Genomic DNA, 17,022 nt, shown 5'->3' on the forward strand with positions numbered 1-17,022 from the left:
AAATACCTCTTGCTGCTACACTTTTTTTTTCTCCTGTAGCTAGTAGTACAGGGATAAAGCTCCATGCACTGCAAAGAATTATGGATGTTCATCGTGTTTCACTGTTGCAGTCATTACACTTGGGTTATCCTGCTGGCAGGCTACTCGCAGTCGGCCTGAATTCCAAAGTCCTGGTCCGGTGTCGGTGACGTCCGTGTGCCAGGGGTATAAAAGATGCAGCCAACACCATTTTCTTCAGTCTTTCTTGCCACCTGGTGCCCGAAGCAAAAGCAGTTCGCAAGTGCCGGTTGGCCGACTCCGGATCTGAAATTTGATTTTGAAAATCTCAGAAGTCTTCATTAAATCTAAGTACCCTGTTGGGGAAACTTTTTTCTTGCTCCAGACCGATGTTAGAAAAAGTTAATGATTGTATTTCTTGTGGGAAGCAAATACCTCATAAGGATTTTTCATTCTTACTGTATTCCTTGCCTAGGCCCTGACCACGACGTTGTTAGCTGTCGGTTTTGTGCTAGATTTAACCAACACACTATTAAGCGTCGGTGTGATTTTGCCTTTCATTACTTTGGCCGAAGATTTAATTATATAATGCCGTCGGAACAGCCGACGACCGGAGTTTATAAAAAGCACAAGGAAAAGGACAGGCATCCGAGGTCCAAAACCGACGACGAGGCCTCTGCTAGGCCAGTCGCCGGTTCTCAGTGAGGCACTTTCGCAGCCCCTGACGGCTGCTACCTCAGAGCCAACTAGGCCTCTGGATACTCAAGGTATTGGACACTCGGAAACTATTCCCTCAGATGGGTCCGGAGCCGCTGAGCAGGCATCGGCTTCTGAGGATGTTTTCAGACCAACACAGTTATGTCAAGCCAACCTCAGCTTCAAAGGCAAATACTAAAATAGCTCTAAAGACAAAGAAACAAATGCAGCATTCTCCTGGACAGACTTCATGCCTAAGAAACAGATGCTTAAAATGTCCGAAGACCTAATTACTTTGATTAGGGGTTTCCATCCCCCTCCTGATAAGAGGCCTAGGCAAGAGACAGAATATGACTCTTGTGATCAGGTTTCAATTTCCTCTCATTCCTCTTCTGAACAGGGATACTCTCTTCCTCCCTATGAGGATTCTGATGTTGAAGAATCTATTCCTTCAGCCTCTCCTCCTGAGGATTATTCTTTTGGGGAAACCCTGCATACCATGAGGGAGCTTTTTCACTGGGAGAGCCAAGATTACTCGGTATCTAAGAAAAGGCTCGGAGACTTTCTTTTAATACCTCAGCACAGACCTCTTGCTATTCCACCTGTTCTAGACATTGTAGATGATGTATTTTCAGAGTCCGGCCTGTGTCCTGACTCTTTACTCTCTGCAACTGTTAAGCCAGACACATACTACAGGGTTCCAGATTCTCATCAATTTATATATAAAAACCCTGCTGCTGACCCAGAAACTATATCTCAGGGTCCCAAAGCGGTTAAGGCTTCCACTGCAAAAAAACCTTGTCCCCTCTGATAGGGATTCTAGGGCACTGGACAGATGGGGAAAAAGTTTACACCTCTGCTACCTTGGCTGTAAGGGCGTTAAATTGTCAGTTTCATATGCTTAAATATCAGCAATACTTAATGTCACTGCTAAAACAGAAAATGTTGACATTCTGAATGGTCTGAAAACAAGGAAATGCAGGATTTATTGCATGCAGCTGAACAATTGCGAAAGCATACTTTGCAATGTTGTTTTCATTAACTGGATGCCTCTTGCAGGGCTGCTATTATGGGTTCTGTCATTAGAAGGCATGCTTGGTTAAAGGAACAGAATCTGCCTGATCATGTTAAAGCAAAATTATTGGATGCTCCTTTACAGCATGATACTTTTTTTGGTGTTAAGGCAGAAGAGGTGTTGAAGAAAATGGAGGGTAAAGCGAAATCTGTGCAGACAGTTAAGGACTGGACGTCTGCCTTATACAAGCAGAGAACAAGGACATTCTACTGAAGCATCTGGCGTTTGTAAAAAGATTATTAATTTGCCTAGGGTACACAGTAAACGAAAATAAATCAAAACTGGTACCCTCCCAAGAGATAATATTCCTGGGTGCAAGCTTAAATACAACTGCCCAGATGGCTTCTCACGCCAGGCAAACAAAGGCAACTGACTTCTTACTTCGAAATGTTGGCAACAAAGACCCAGTTATCTGCAAGAAAAATTCTGCAGGCTTTGGGCTTCATGACATCCTGCATTCTCCTAATTCCATATGCAAGACTGCATATGAGGAAACTACAATGGTATCTAAAAGGTGTTTGGACTCAACATTGCCACAGCCTGGAAACATTAATTACCCTCATTCCCTGCTTGCAACAGGAGTTTCGATGGTGGGCACAGGCCTGTCACCTCAACAAGGGGCAACCATTCACTTTACCCACAGCCAGGCAGACACTAACAACAGATGCATCAGATTATGCCTGGGGGGCCCACATGGCAGGAAAATGTATTCAGGGCACATGGCCCGCAAGTCAAATGCATCTTCATATCAATCAAAAAGAGATGCTAGCTGTACAGAATGCCCTGACAGCCTTCAAGGATCTACTTCTTCCAGAACAACTGCTGATAAAGACGGACAATACTACAGTCATGTGGTACATAAACAAGCAGGGAGGCACACGTTCCTACCCCCTCTGCAGACAAGCCATGACTTTGTAGAACACAGCATTGACTTATCAAGTGCACCTGCAAGCACAATTCCTGCCAGGAAAGACAAACACTGTGGCAGACAAACTAAGCAGAAACCTCATGGATCCTCACGAGTGGAAACTAGATCCACAAATCTTCAGCATGATAACAAGGAAATGGGGATGCCCAGACATAGATCTATTTGCCTCCCCTCACAACTGCCATCTACAGAGATTCTGCACAAGGACTTATCACAAACAAGCATGGAAAGTGGATGCTGTATCATTCAGCTGGAAAACCCTTACAGTATATGCCTTTCCTCCCCAAGGTACTCCTAAAGGTCAGACAAGAGAAGCCAAAAATGATACTGATTGCCCCAGACTGGCCACGCCAGCACTGGTACCCAATCCTAAAGAGCTCGTCTCAAGGCCCAGCCTGGACATTACTACAAATTCCTCATTTACTGACCCAACAAAACTATCTGATCCTGCACAGCCAACTCAGAACCCTAAATCTGGCTGCATGGCAGATAATGTAACCATTCAGAACACACCTCTCTCTAAAGCAGTTATGGATGTTATTTTGGAGGCCAGGAGGCCCAGCACCAGAAAATCTTATGCAGAAAAATGGAAGAGATTCTGTGCTTGGAACCAGGCGCAAGGAATTGACACGCTTGTACCAAATATTCCTCGGATTTTACAATACCTAACTGAGATGCTGGACAAAGACCTATCCTTCTCATCAATTAAGATCCATGCCTTTGCCGTTTCATCTCATTACAATACGGACCCACCTATTTTGTCACATCCACTGCTAAGGCAGTACATCAGAGGGGCCAAAAACATAAGACCTCCAAGGAGAGTGTCAATACCTGCATGGGACCTCAATTTTGTCTTGGAGAAGCTCACACTGCCTCCTTTTGAGCCAGCCAATACAGCTGAGATAAAATACTTATGGAAAACAGCTCTGCTCCTAGCAATAACTTCAGCAGGAAGAGTCTCAGAGTTATAGGCACTAATGGCTGTGGAACCTTTTATTATTTTCCATCCGGACAGGGTTTCTCTAAGGACAAACCCAACATTTATGACTAAGGTAGTGTCCAGTGTGGCTCTTAACCAAACCATTCATTTGCCTACCTCTTATCCAAACCCACAGAATAAGGGGGAGAGACTTCTGCATTCTACAGACATACACAGCTACGCTTCTACTTGGATAAAACTAAAGCTTTCAGAAAGACTGAGCAACTCTTAGTGGCATATGCTGCAGGATCGCAAGGAATAGCTATTTCAAAGCAGACTATTTCAAAATGGATAGGCCACTGCATTCGTTTCTGCTATTCGCAACATGGCAAATCAGTGCCTAAGGGCATTAGGCCATATTCAACCAGAGCAGCAGTCACTTCAGCAGCCTTCCTCAGAGGAGTACCAACCAAGGACATTTTAGAGGCTGCAACTTGGACTTCAGTGCACACTTTTACAAAGCACTACAACTTGCCTCTTTACTCTAAATCCAGAACAGGCTTTGCCACTGCAGTTCTGCGGGGTCTCGTAGCCACTCCTAATTCTGTTTAGGCCCAGCCACCCAACCTCAGCTTTGGGATTCAACCCAAGTGTAATGACTGCAACAGTGAAACACGATGAAGATAGTACAGTTGTGTACCTACCATAAATGTAGATGTTCGAGTGTATTCACTGTTGCAGTCCAGGTTACCCTCCCACCATCCCCCTTTCATTGCTGGGACTTATCTGTACTTCTCTATTCTATACAACCTATGTGGTGTATTTGCTTATAGATTAAGGCACTTTTATGAGCAGAATATTTAGCCTACCCTTTTGGGGGCACCTGACATCTGGGGCAAGAAAAACTGAAGAAAATGGCGTCGGCTGCATCTTTTATACCCCTGCCGCACTGACGTTGGGGAAGAGGCGACAGCAACCGACGCCGGACCAGGACTTTGGAATTCGGGCCTACTGCGGGTAGCCTGCCAGCAGGATAACCCAAGTGTAATGACTGCAACAGTGAATACACTCTAACATCTGCATTTATGGTAGGTACACAACTGTACTTTGTGTCTCCAGTTATAACCAGACATGTTGTCTATAGATTCCAAGATTCATTGCTTGAGCTTTGCTCTTGAGGTGAATTTCTTGGCAGCCTTGTCTTGGAACACGTTTTGAGCGGACTGTGATCGGAGAGCAGGTAATAGTTACTTCAGTGGCTATTTCGGTCTAAATACCCTGCCCACCTACCTTGCCATTAAAGTATAATTAGAGCAGGTGTGTGTGTCTGTGTGTGTATCTGTGGTGTCTGCAGTTTCAATATACTAATAATATGTACCTTAGAAGGCTGTAACACTTGTTATAGTACTCTGGCACATGCTTAACATTGATAAATTGTTTTGGACATGGTGAATTTCAAGATCATTCTTTTAATGACTACCTTGAGCAGTAGTCTTCAGGTTCCTACTTTCATTGTAGTGACCTTTTGACAGAACAGCAATATCATTAGCAGCACAGCCTGTGAATTACACTTTATACTGCTTGAAAATTTGATTTTAAAATTTGATCGACTTTGCTCATATAGTTCTTTCTCAGATTGACAGTTATTTTGAAGTGTGAGTTACTGATAGTTTCAGTTATCATGCGCTGAAATGTCTACAGGGCATTATTTGGGAGAGGCAGCACACGAGGCATTTTTTATGCCTTTAGCTCTTCACCAGCATGAATAATAATCAGTATTGTTAGAATTGTTTACATGGGATTGCGTCTGTTGTGTTAAGACCAAATATGTAATTTCTGTGATATTCTTAATTAGATCACTGTCACAGTAGATGTAATGGCTGTCAATGTATTTGCAGATTGGTTGTTTTTCTGGTGCTCTTACTTTGTTTCTTGCACTTCTAGGTAAAGCAATTAATGAAAATCAATGGCCATGGATGATGAGATAGTAGGGATTCACCTGCAGCCACAGGATGCAAAGGCAATTTTTGGTGCCACAGGTAATTAATATTTAAAAAGACATGATTGCTGTATTTCACAACAATGTCTTATAACATTTTGTTGTTTCACAGTCCGAACCTTCACTTGTTGCCTACATTTTTAGTAGCTAGAATTGAGATACTTGCTTCTTTCATTGTTCTATGCTTTGCAGTGTTTGTATAATAAAAAACCCGCTCCGTGCATCATTTGCTAGCTCAAATTTTTTCCCTGATTATAAATGTGATGCAGCCTGGAATCTGTTATGGCTGCAGTCATTGGGTAGAATTTACAGGCATTATTTGTAAATGTTAATGTAGTTAATGTGAGAAACACTAATTGCAGACAAATGCATAGACAGTCCGACCCCATGTGCAAAAATGGGAAAAGGGGTGATGGATGGATATAATCAGCTAGTGCTACTGAGAGTCATCTCTGCTTGTCTCAGTTTTGCTGACCATCACTACAGCAGAGCAAGTGTAACAGACTTTGCATGTTTTGTGGTGTATAGCAGAACTGAACAAGGGCATGTGGCATACATACGCTCCCCAGAAACTTGCAGTGGCATGCCTAAGACTGAGATCTTATCTCAGAAGTATATGAACTAGGTGACAGTTTAAGAAGCAGTACTGGTATATCTTTACATTGTTGAGCTTGTAGTATGCAGGCATGGCTGTCTATTTGTGGGTGGCCACAAGTATACAGGCACAGCTCTCACCATACAGTGAGGTACAGTGGGTGTTGTAGCGATTTAAAAAAAAGATATAAACCATAAGGGAGAAACACAGGGGGAACAAAACACCTACTAGAAAGTAAGGTTAGGGAGCAGTAAGGAAAGTGTGTTGTTTTGTGAGGATGAAGGTGCCTTATGTCAATGTAAAGAGGAAAAGGATTAATGAGTAAGCTATGCAAGAGAAAATTTATTATAGAAAGAGGGTGCAGATTAGTTTTACAGGCTGATACACACATCATGGAATGCTACAGACTAGTTTTAACAGGGGTAGTTGTACACGAGAGTGGGGTGATAAGGGATATAATCATATGTATGTAAATACAGAGTGGATAAATGGTGAAGGGGGAATTGTCTGATGCAATGGGTATGGGGTGGCACACATTGAAACTGTAGTTAACATGTAGCAGGGATTAGGGTGAGGTGCTTGCTGCAAATGAGATGCCTGCCTAGCCAGAGAGCAGCCTATATGGAACTCTCACTTTGCGTTCCAGGGCTGCCGGTGGTAGTAGCCAGCCACCCCCAGCCCAGTGTGAATGGGCTGCCATGCAAGTAATTTGCTGTTCACGCCATCATGGACTCTGTTTGACCAAGGAGTTGCCTGGCCAATGCTCCATCATATCCTCAACCACCTGAGGTAGCATTTGCTGATATACTTGTTTGTGAACACGGTTGTTCACCTGAGGGGAACTTTTGGCACTCGCTGATAATGCAGGCATACCCCCCTAAGAGCCACCACATGGTGCATTAGAAAGAGGCTGTCATGAATCCCCCCGATCGTCCTTTTCCTCATCAGGTGGACTTGCATGGTAGAGATGAAATGTGAACTTTGCTTATGAGCTGAAAGATAAAAGTGCACACAGTAAAACTACCTTGATTGACCGGGATGCAAGGACAGTACCTGTAGGGGTGCTTTCTTTCCACTGTGTCCCTCACTCCTGTGACAACTCAGACTAGCGTTGCCTGAGGAAAACATATTTTATTCATTCATTAATGTTCATTGTATTGATCACTGCTGCAGTAGCCTTAGCTTGTATGGGTTATATTCTGCCAAGGATATAACAGCAGGCTAGCTTCGAAAGATTCAAGGCACCTTTCACATGCCCAAACTGTCAAGTAGTTTGTGCTGAGCTGACTAAGACATGTTTGAGCACAAAGCCCTTCAGAGATTTACTTCCACCAAAGAGTAAGCTCCTCTGAGGCTTTTTAGCATTGACGGTTGGCTTGAGTTTGCTTTCCTTGCTGCACTTACAAATTCCCTTTGGGGGGGGGGGGGGCACGACTTCAATTTTCTTAGTTTTGTTGACATTTTTCTTCTTCGGGAAAATTATTTTAAAGCTAGGAGTGTTGTTTGTAATGGACAGTCTCAAGAATGTAACATAGTTTTAAACAGAGCACTTGCTTTTTCTGTTGGTTTAAAAGTAGTGGAACAGGCTACCATTCCCACAGTAGGTCCTAGCCACAAAAAGAAAGTTAATCAAACGGTCTTTGCCACAACAGCAGGGTAGCAGTGTGCCTCATCCGCAGGTGAGTGCCTCTGCTGTAGCTATTTGTTGTACCTCAGAACTTTCATCTTTTACCCTGGATCCTTCTGGTATAGCACCTGCAGCCACTATAGACCTGTTTGGTGTCCTCTTAGTGGGCAAGGGAGAGCCAGTCTTGTCGATCTTGGGATAGGGAATAGGAAAGGCTTTCCTGTTTTGTCGGAATGCTTTGCCCATTCCTGGATAAGCTGCCATTAGTAAGACAGTTGGCCCCATTTTCCTGGTCAAAAAGTAGTAGAAAACCAAGTATATAGCTGCTACTCCTCAAATTTCTTTGGAAACGAGTAGATTACTGTATCTGGCTCAGAGTTTAATTCAGTCTAATTCAGTTTAATTTAGTCTAATTCTTGTAAAGTAGTTTCTGGGGAAAGGAGAGATTCCTCTTTTCCTGATGAGATTCAAGTTTATGAATCTGAGCAGGAAGATGCAGGTATGGGGACATGTTTTTATTTTCCTTGGATTGCTCTTTCATACACTGAGGAGAACTTGGTGTCTGATTCTACCTCTAGGGTTTTCTGTTTCTCTGAGACTATTGTTAGAGTTTGCCAGTGTCCTCCTTGGAGAACACTGAGGTTTCTCAGTCCCTCAGAAAATACTGTGAATTGTTACAGAATGGTTTTCCAGAACCCACATCCATTTCTCCTGTTCTGTCTTCTCTAGAGAAAGTGTGTTTTGTTGTCTACAATTTTCCTGCTAGTCGGCCAGCTGCCCTTAAAAAAGGCAGATATGATGTATAAAGTTCCTCAGTCTTTTAAAATTTTATATGCTGTTCCCAAACCTGACCCAGCAGGTAGAACTTTAGTTTATCCCACTGCTACTAAGCACTTAATTAGTTAATTCCACTCCTACACTTTCTTATAAGGATGCGAAAGTTATTGAAAGGTATAGGAAAAATGTGTGTACTTCTGCAACTTTGATTTCAAAATTTTGAATTGCCAGGCTCTTTGAAGTATTAGATGCAGCTTCTTGTGAGGAAATTCTGCTTTAAATTTATTTTTTTCTTTCTTTCTTCTGAAGTCACTGCTTATTGTTTATAGTGTGTGTGTGTAATATGACACTGCTGATACTACTTCCAGGGCTATGGCCAGTGGTTCTGTTTTTAAAGATGTTTGCTTGGTTGAATTCTCGGAATCCCCCTGAACCAGGGAATGTCTTAATTTTTCAGACCTCCTTTTCCAAATTGTCTTAAGAGATTTTCTTTCTCCTCTAATTTTAGCAAAAAACAGATTAAACAGTCTTAACAAAAATTGACGTTTAAAAAGAAATGGCAAGGGGATTCGAAGTCTCAAACCTCCCAAAACCAAGGATCGTCCAACAGGTCTGAGTCTCTGTTCAAGAGACCTTGTGACACCCACCCACCCTGGCCCCTTTTTCTTCAAGAAAGTATGAATCTCTGTTTTTCTCTTTGGCAACAGATTGTTTCAGACAAATGGATTCTGCAGATCATTCAGCAAGGTTAGGGATGGCATTAGGTGGAAATTTCTCCTTTTCAAGGGGTCATTCCTCATCCTGTAGATCAGATTCTTTTTTGTTTTACACCTGTTCATTACGTGCTGTCCCCAGGAGTGATAGAACCTTCCGTGGTGGGGACTGTTTTTTTTTTTTCATGGATGTTCCTTGTGTTAAAGAAAATGCTGGGAGACCAGTTGTGGATCTATCTTTCCTAATGCTGTTTGTGTTCATGCTCAAATTCAAAATTGTCACTTCTCAGCCTGTTACCTCTTCCTCTTTCAAGTTTCCTGGCAACACTGGACTTAAGATTCTTTTCATCACACCCCTATTCCTCCAGGCTTCAGATGTTTCTTAAGGTTTTGTGTGTCTGGCTCACAGTATCCGTTCTCTGTCTTATTCTTTAGACTGTCCACTGCACCAAGAGTGTTTAGAAAGTGTCTAGATCCAGTTATAGCTAATTGATCTTTCTCTACTCCCTCACACAAGATTTTTTCCTGGGATGTCGACTAGACACTTCAGTTCCAAGAGCTTTTCTTCCACAGGGAAAAAAATAGGTCTTTATTTAAATCTGTTTCTGAAGTTTCTCACTCAGACTTCTGTCACTGCGAGGGAATATCTCACAATTTTGAGTCTCATGACATCTGTTTATTCTGGGTCTATATTATAAGATTGACGTTTGAAAACATTGAACAACACATGGTCGATACCATATGGTCGATGTCTTCAAACATTGACCTTATAAAAAGATAAAAGAAAAGCAAGAAGTACCCTAACGGCTTTAAGCAGGGGGGGGCAAGCCCCCCTGCACACCCCACTCTCCCCGCTACTTAAATTTACCAACTCCGAGACCACACTACACTGCAGTAAATGGAAATCTCCCCTTACGGAGATTTCTGTTGACACACTCTAGATTCTGAGCGTTCGATATTCTTGTGTCGACAATGTCAGATTCGACGTTGTCGGCTTTCGAGAATATAGTATAGACCCATTGTTCTCATGATCCCCATGGAAAGACTTCACATGAGAAAGATACACTTGTGTCTGAAATCTCTTTGGTCCCATCAACACCCTTCATTTTTTTCAAATCCCATTGCTGGGGTTTGTCAGAAAAGAAATCCTTAGGTGGAGACAACAGATATCCTTGAATCCAGGTCTCCCATTCTCCTTCCCTCATCCAAAGCAGTCAGTCATCACAGATACTTTGGCATTTGTTTGAGAAGCAGTTTCAGGAGGGATAAAAGTGCAGGGGGTGTGGGACACCATGGACAGATGCAGGCACATAAATATCAAGGAGATGCTTGGCTTGATCAAGGCACTCTGCTCTCTAAACCATTATTGGTCCCCGTGATCTCTTCAAGTGATCACGTACAGTACTACAGTAATGTGGTACCTCAACAACCAAGGGGGAGCCGGATTGTACCCCCATTTGCAGACTAGCCTTGTTAGCGTGGGATATAGTTTCACAGCACACACTTACTCTACGGGTATCCTATATTCCGTCCGAGCAAAACTGGCTGAGTAGGACCAGGGCATACATTCACAAATGGAAACTAGATCAGGGGATCTTCCAAGATTTGATCCATGTTTGAGGAGTTCCTCAAGTAGACCTCTTTCTCTCCTGTTTAAACAGTCAACTGGCAAGATTCTGTTCCAGGATTCCTTACAAGAAAGCTTGGAAGACAGATGCCTTTTCTTTTCTTTTAAGAATGTTCTGTATGCTCTTCCTCCCTTTCCACTAATATCCAGGGTACTTCTTAAGATTCCGACAGAACCCCCCCAGATCATTGTGGTGAGACTCTTCTGGCCTAGGCAACTATGGTTCTCCCTTCTTTTGGAAATGGCCAGGGATGAGTACCACAAGCTTCCTCAGACCTGGCTCTGCTCTCACAAAAACATGTTTGATACATCCAACATCAAACACTTTCAGTTAACTGCATGAATGATAGGGTTTTAATTCATTTAGGGCATCTGTTTATGGAGGACATGCACCAGGTACTAATGGAGGCAAGAAAGCCTGCTAGTAGATAGAAATTGTATGTTAGCAAATGAAAAGAGTTTTTTGTTGGTGCCAGCAGCATAACCGGCACACATTCAGGGCTAGTTATTCTCTGGTTTTACAATATTGTGTGCGACTTTCCTTATTACTCTTGTCAGGGTTAATTTATTGGGCATTTCAGCCCATGGATCATCCTCCTTTCAAGGCAGCGTCATGTCAAAATGTTCTTGAAAGGGGTTTTGCATAAGAGGCCTCCAAGAAAACCTCTGCCTCCTCCTTGGGATTGTAATTTTGTGCTATGGAAGCTATTACTTGCTCCATTTGAACCAGCTAATTTGGCTGACCTTGAGGTTCTTAACATGGAATACGTTTTTACAGATTGCTTTGACCTCTGCAAGAAGGGTATTTGAGTTGCAAGCTCTTGTGAGTTGGCCCAATCTCATTTTTCAATAGTAGCAGGATTTCTTTGGGAACTAATCTTTTTTGTGGCTAAAGTGGTATCCAGGTTTATTTTAAGCAAAAATATCCATCACACTGTTTTCTTTCCTAAGCCTAAAAATGAGGGAGAAAGAATGCGCTTTTTTTTTTTTTACTTGGTCCTCTATACATAGATTTTGTTAAACCCTATAAGCTTGATTTTTTCACTAGGTCCAGGTCCAGCTTTGCTTGGACCATTCTCCAGGGGCTTCTGGACTCTTCTCCTTTCTACTCCCAAATGTAGTTCGCTATGTTAATTACCTGTACAGCTGTGGCTACTGTTGCAGTGATCAATATGATGTACAGTGTACAGGTCTGTAAGATGAAATACAGTTCTGAGAAAGTTATGTAATAAACGGGGCGAAAGTGCTCAACTTTAGTCTGGCTCCAGTGTGGTTTGTTTTGTTTTTTTTTCTCTTTGTGGCTTTTTAAGTTGAAATACCATAACAGTAGATGTTAGAATGATCGCTGCTGCAGTAGCTACTCCCTCCATTCATCACCCTTGTTTTTGGTGTGTTTTTTATGCCAGGGTGTGGACACTTTTTTTTTTTTTTTTTTTTTTTTTTTTTCCTGCTCCTGCCAGTGTCCTTTCAACTGTATCTGCTGGCAGGAAAGCTCCTAAATGGCTTTGTGTCCAAACATGTCTTTTAATCAGCAGAGCTCAAGCTGCTTGGCAGTTTAGGTGGTGTAAGGTGCACTGAAGTTTTGGAGGTTGGTCCACTATTATATCCTTGGTGGAATGTAACCCATATAGCTATGGTTACTGCAGCAGTGGTCATTAGAACATCTGCTGTTATGCTACGTTCAGCTTGCACAGCTGTACTTTCTACATGCAGTCGAGTGCATGTAGCTGTAGAAACCATGAGGCCATGATTATGTTACCCATCCACTTTTTTTGAAATAATTCCTCATAATGACTCAGGATTTCTGACCTGAAGTGTCTGTGAAGGTGAAATGTCTTTGCCACTTTACACACCTTGAAGGAGCTGCATGAGGTGCTGGAAACCATGCCTGCCTAGCAGGATTCCAGATGACATGTCAAGATGGCAGGTGCTGTATCGTATTCCATGCAGTCATTTGCCTCCCAGTTTCTGATGCAGAGCCAGGAATAGCGAATGTACATTGGCCTAGATTTTTCTCGACGTGACATGTTTCCTATGAATAGGTTTATAGATTAGTAACAGGCTAACTACCCTTGTGGGCCAATTTAAGCCTAGCCAATTAACTCGTATGAGACTCGAACCTTATACCTTGTGTGTGTCAGGTAAACACTTTAACCATGATACCAACCTCCCACCATGGGTCGTGTATCAAAGCTGTAGTGTGCTGACACAGTTAAGTGACTCAGGGGCATTTACACTAGAAACATTTATTTGCCTGTGTACTCCAGAAAATGATGGAGCTGAGAACACTGTCACCATTTTGTTTGGATTCAGATTGCAAGGTGCACAATACTATGTAGTGTTTTTTTTCTGGCAGTTTTATTTAGCTATAGGTATTTGGATTTCAGTGTTGGTGTGAATTTATTTTACATCCTGGCAACAGATGCTCATCATATTGATCGCTGTTGCAGTAGCCTTAGCTATTTGGGTTATATCCTGCCAAGGATATAACAGCTGTGAACTTCCAAAGTTTCAAAGGACCTTCCACACACCCAATCCATTAGTCAGATAGAGCTGAGCTGACTAGACAGACACATTTGTGTGTCATTCCCTCCAAAGCTTTCCTGCCATTGAAGAGAGCACTCCTCTGGGATTTTGAGGATCTGATGGCTTGCACTGTTTGGTGGGCAGATATTCCCTTTGTGGAAAAAACTTCCACATTATAAAAATTGTTTTATCATACTTTCTTATTTGTGAAAGTTTATTTTTAAGTTAGGAGTGTATACTTTAATGGACTGTCATGAGATTTAACTATACTTTTAAACAGGGGCACACTTTTGTCCTGTCAGCTTAAATGTTTTAAAGTAATTGAAAACCATTTTTGTTCTGTGGAGATGATTATTGTTTTGGATTGGCACACTGTATTTTAACATTCTTTTCCCCATGTTCTTGCGTGAAAAAAGTGACTTTTAAGACTTTAAATTTTACTGGTTTTTGCTGCTTGTTTTTCCTGGAAAGGGGGACGATTTTCTGCTTGATCATGGAACAAACTACCTGTCCCATTGTCGGTAAAAAGAAAAGGTTAAGCAAACAGCCTTTGCCACCACAGCAGGCTAACAGTCTCCTCTGCATGTGGGTGACCCTGCTGTAACCATAGCTTATGTCCCAGTCCACTCATTTTACCCTGGATCTCTGTCTGGTGTAGCTCCTACAGCCAGTACTGACCAGGAGTTAGCCATGTCCTCTGTGGATGTTCGCGTCTCCTCAGTGGGCAAGGGAGAGACACTCTTCTTCTTTTTTTTTTTTTTTTCTCTCCAGTCTTGAGAGAGGAAACGGGGAAGGCTTACCTGTTTTGTCAGAATGTTGCCCCACCCCTGGGGGAGCTGCTGGTGCTGCCATTCATAAGTTGTTGGCCCTGTTTTTCATGTCAAAAAAGAAACAGAAAACTAAACTTTTACCCCTCCTCAAATTTCCTTAGACAGGGCTAGTTTACTGGGTCTGGGTGAGGGTTTAATTCACGCTATTAATCATTCATATAAGGTTTCTGGTTACCACTGATGTTTTCAGTCCCTCAGAAAATACTGTGAGCTGTTGCAGAAGGAATTTCCAGAAACTTCACCCATTTTCCCCAGTTCTGGAGGATGTGTGAGTCACTTGACTGCAATTTTCCTTATAGCCTGTTGCCCCTAAAATGGCAGGTAGAACATATTAGTTCCTCAGTCTTGCATTCTTCCCAAATCACACCCAGCAGTTGTAGCTTTAGTTAATCTTGCTGCTCCTAAAGATTTAGTTGATTCCAGTCCTACTCTGTCTGACAAGAATGGGAAGAGTAAGTAAAAAAGTGCAGAGAGAACTACCCTGTATTATAAATGTAAATATCAAACAAATAAGAGACCACAAGGTTAATCCAAAGGTATTCATTTAACAACCAGCATAACAGATTAAAATAATTGTTTGATCGAAATTGATTGATAATGTAGACAGAGGTGTATGTGTAACTTGAGTTAACATTTAAAAATTCAAGTTTTTACAATTCATGAGAAAATATCTCTGTGTAAGCATGTCAGCCAAATCTGACTTTGCAACTGTCCTTCTGGCCTGAAATTTGAGCAAAATACAAAAGGTAAGTAATTCAGGTCATTGTACTTTGAGTGAGAGGAAAGGATGAGCATATTTTAATAATTGATAATAAGCGTACAAGACAATGACTTTCTTAATTTTGAGCCCTGTTCTGGTCACATGAGAGAAAAGTGTGTGTGTGTGTTTTGTGTGTGTGTGTGTGTGTGTGTGTGTGTGTGTGCGCGCACACTGTTCATCTCCTTATGTCATCGACTTTAACTGCACCACAGTTTTATTTGTTGGACTTGCATGTTAAATGTTTATTCTGACTTTCTATGAAAGCATGGAGAGTGTTTTGTCAGCAATTTCTTCTTGTGAGGAAAAGCCAACTTTTTAAATTTATTTTCTTCCATTGTGCAAGTCACTACACATGTTTTGCAGTGTGTGTATGAGTAAGTTGATTGTTTTTCCAAGGCTGTAGCCACTGGTACTGTTTGGGAAGGGTTTGCCTGGCTTTCTTTTCAGAGCCTCGCAGAGGATGTGAAAAATGAGATTGAGTTGTAGTTTTTGGTTCCTTTGCTGCAGGGGTTAAGTTGACTCAGGGACTCCCAAGATGTTTCAGCCCTCCTTGTCCAAGTTTTTTAAGGGATTCTCTAATCCCTTCTCTAATTTTGGCAAAAAAAAGTCTCAGAAAAATCCTGGTAAATAGATGTGTAAGAGCGAATGGTGAGGGGGGTCCAAAATGAATTCAAGACTCCCCCAACCAAGGACAGTCCAACAAATCAGAATGGCTATTTAAGGGACTTTGTCCCCCTCCTGCTGTCCCTTTCCCTTCCACAAAGTTTCCAACAACTATGTTCTGAAGATCATTCATCATGGTTATAGATGGGAGTGAGGGGACATGTCTCTTTTTCAGGGGAAATTCCTCATCCACCAGATCTGACTCTTACTTCCTCCTTCCCAGGTTGGGAAATGTTTTTATTCATGAATAAAGTAGCAAGGAAAGAAAATTCTTTCTTTCCTTAACCTTTTTGTTATAGTGCCCAAATTATAAATGATGTCACTTCACAACCTGTTGCCTCTTTTTCCTCTTTCAAGTTTCCTGACAACACAAGACCAAAGCTTATTGCATCCCCATTCTTCCAGACGTCAGGTTTTTCTTAATGTGATCCAGGCACACACAACCTTATTAGTTGTCTACCTTACCCTTTAGATTATCCACTGCACTAAGAGTGTTCAAAGTGTCTAACACCAGATCTGATGTCCTTTTCATTCTTCCTCAGCATACCAGTCTTGGATCTGACTTGGCCAATCTCTTAGATTCCTTGATTCGATTCTCAATCTCCTACCTTTATCCATAATGCCCCTTGGTTGCCAGATTACCTCATATCTAATTTTCCACTCTAAACGATTAAGTCGTGATTGTGTTCTCTTGATCTCCGGGTGGCAGTTATTAGGTTTTGTGACTAGAAAGATAGAATTTATCATCTTTTTTTATATTAATGTATCATTTCTTTAGAACCCTTCCCTTTCTTTACCCCTTTTGGTAGTATTTTTAAACTTTTATTCTGTTAGAGATATTTCTGTTACCATAGTTGGTATTGGCTTTTCCTTGCCTTACTTCTAAGGTCATTTCTCTTTGTTACCATTGTTGGTACAGACTTTTTATATAGTAATTGGTATTTTGTTGTTGCTGTTGTGGGTTGTTTTTTCAACGTTGGTATGGCTGAGAAGCCTACTGGTTTTAAGAAATGCACTTCTTTGGGCATAAGATAATTCTGATGCCCGCGGAGAGTGGGTATACTGATGTCCTTCAAGAATGCAACTGCAGTCATAACATATGGGTTGTCCTGCCTCAGGCAGCCCTCGGTCGGCCGGATTCCAAAGTCTGGGTCCGACGTCGGCTGATGTCGCATTTCTCTCCGACGTCAGAGCGGCTGGAGTACATAAGCATCAGCTGACGCCATTTTCTCCAGTCTTTCTTGCCACGCAGTGCCCGAAGCAGAAGCAGTTCGCAAGTGCCGGTCGGTC

General features: G+C 42.1%; 1 protein-coding gene across 1 annotated transcript in view; it reads left to right on the forward strand.

The window, feature by feature from the left end:
• ZFX (zinc finger protein X-linked) overlaps positions 1 to 17,022 on the forward strand; it is a 789,138-nt gene that overhangs the window by 67,034 nt on the left and 705,082 nt on the right. The window contains exon 2 of the mRNA XM_044071832.1: positions 5,560 to 5,654. Coding sequence (XP_043927767.1) covers positions 5,582 to 5,654 — 73 coding nt within the window. The 5' untranslated portion in view covers positions 5,560 to 5,581. The remainder of the gene's footprint in view (positions 1 to 5,559; positions 5,655 to 17,022) is intronic.

This window comes from Protopterus annectens, chromosome 5.part0, assembly GCF_019279795.1.
Source record: "Protopterus annectens isolate FY-2018-M chromosome 5.part0, PAN1.0, whole genome shotgun sequence".
Classification (NCBI taxonomy): domain Eukaryota; kingdom Metazoa; phylum Chordata; order Ceratodontiformes; family Protopteridae; genus Protopterus; species Protopterus annectens.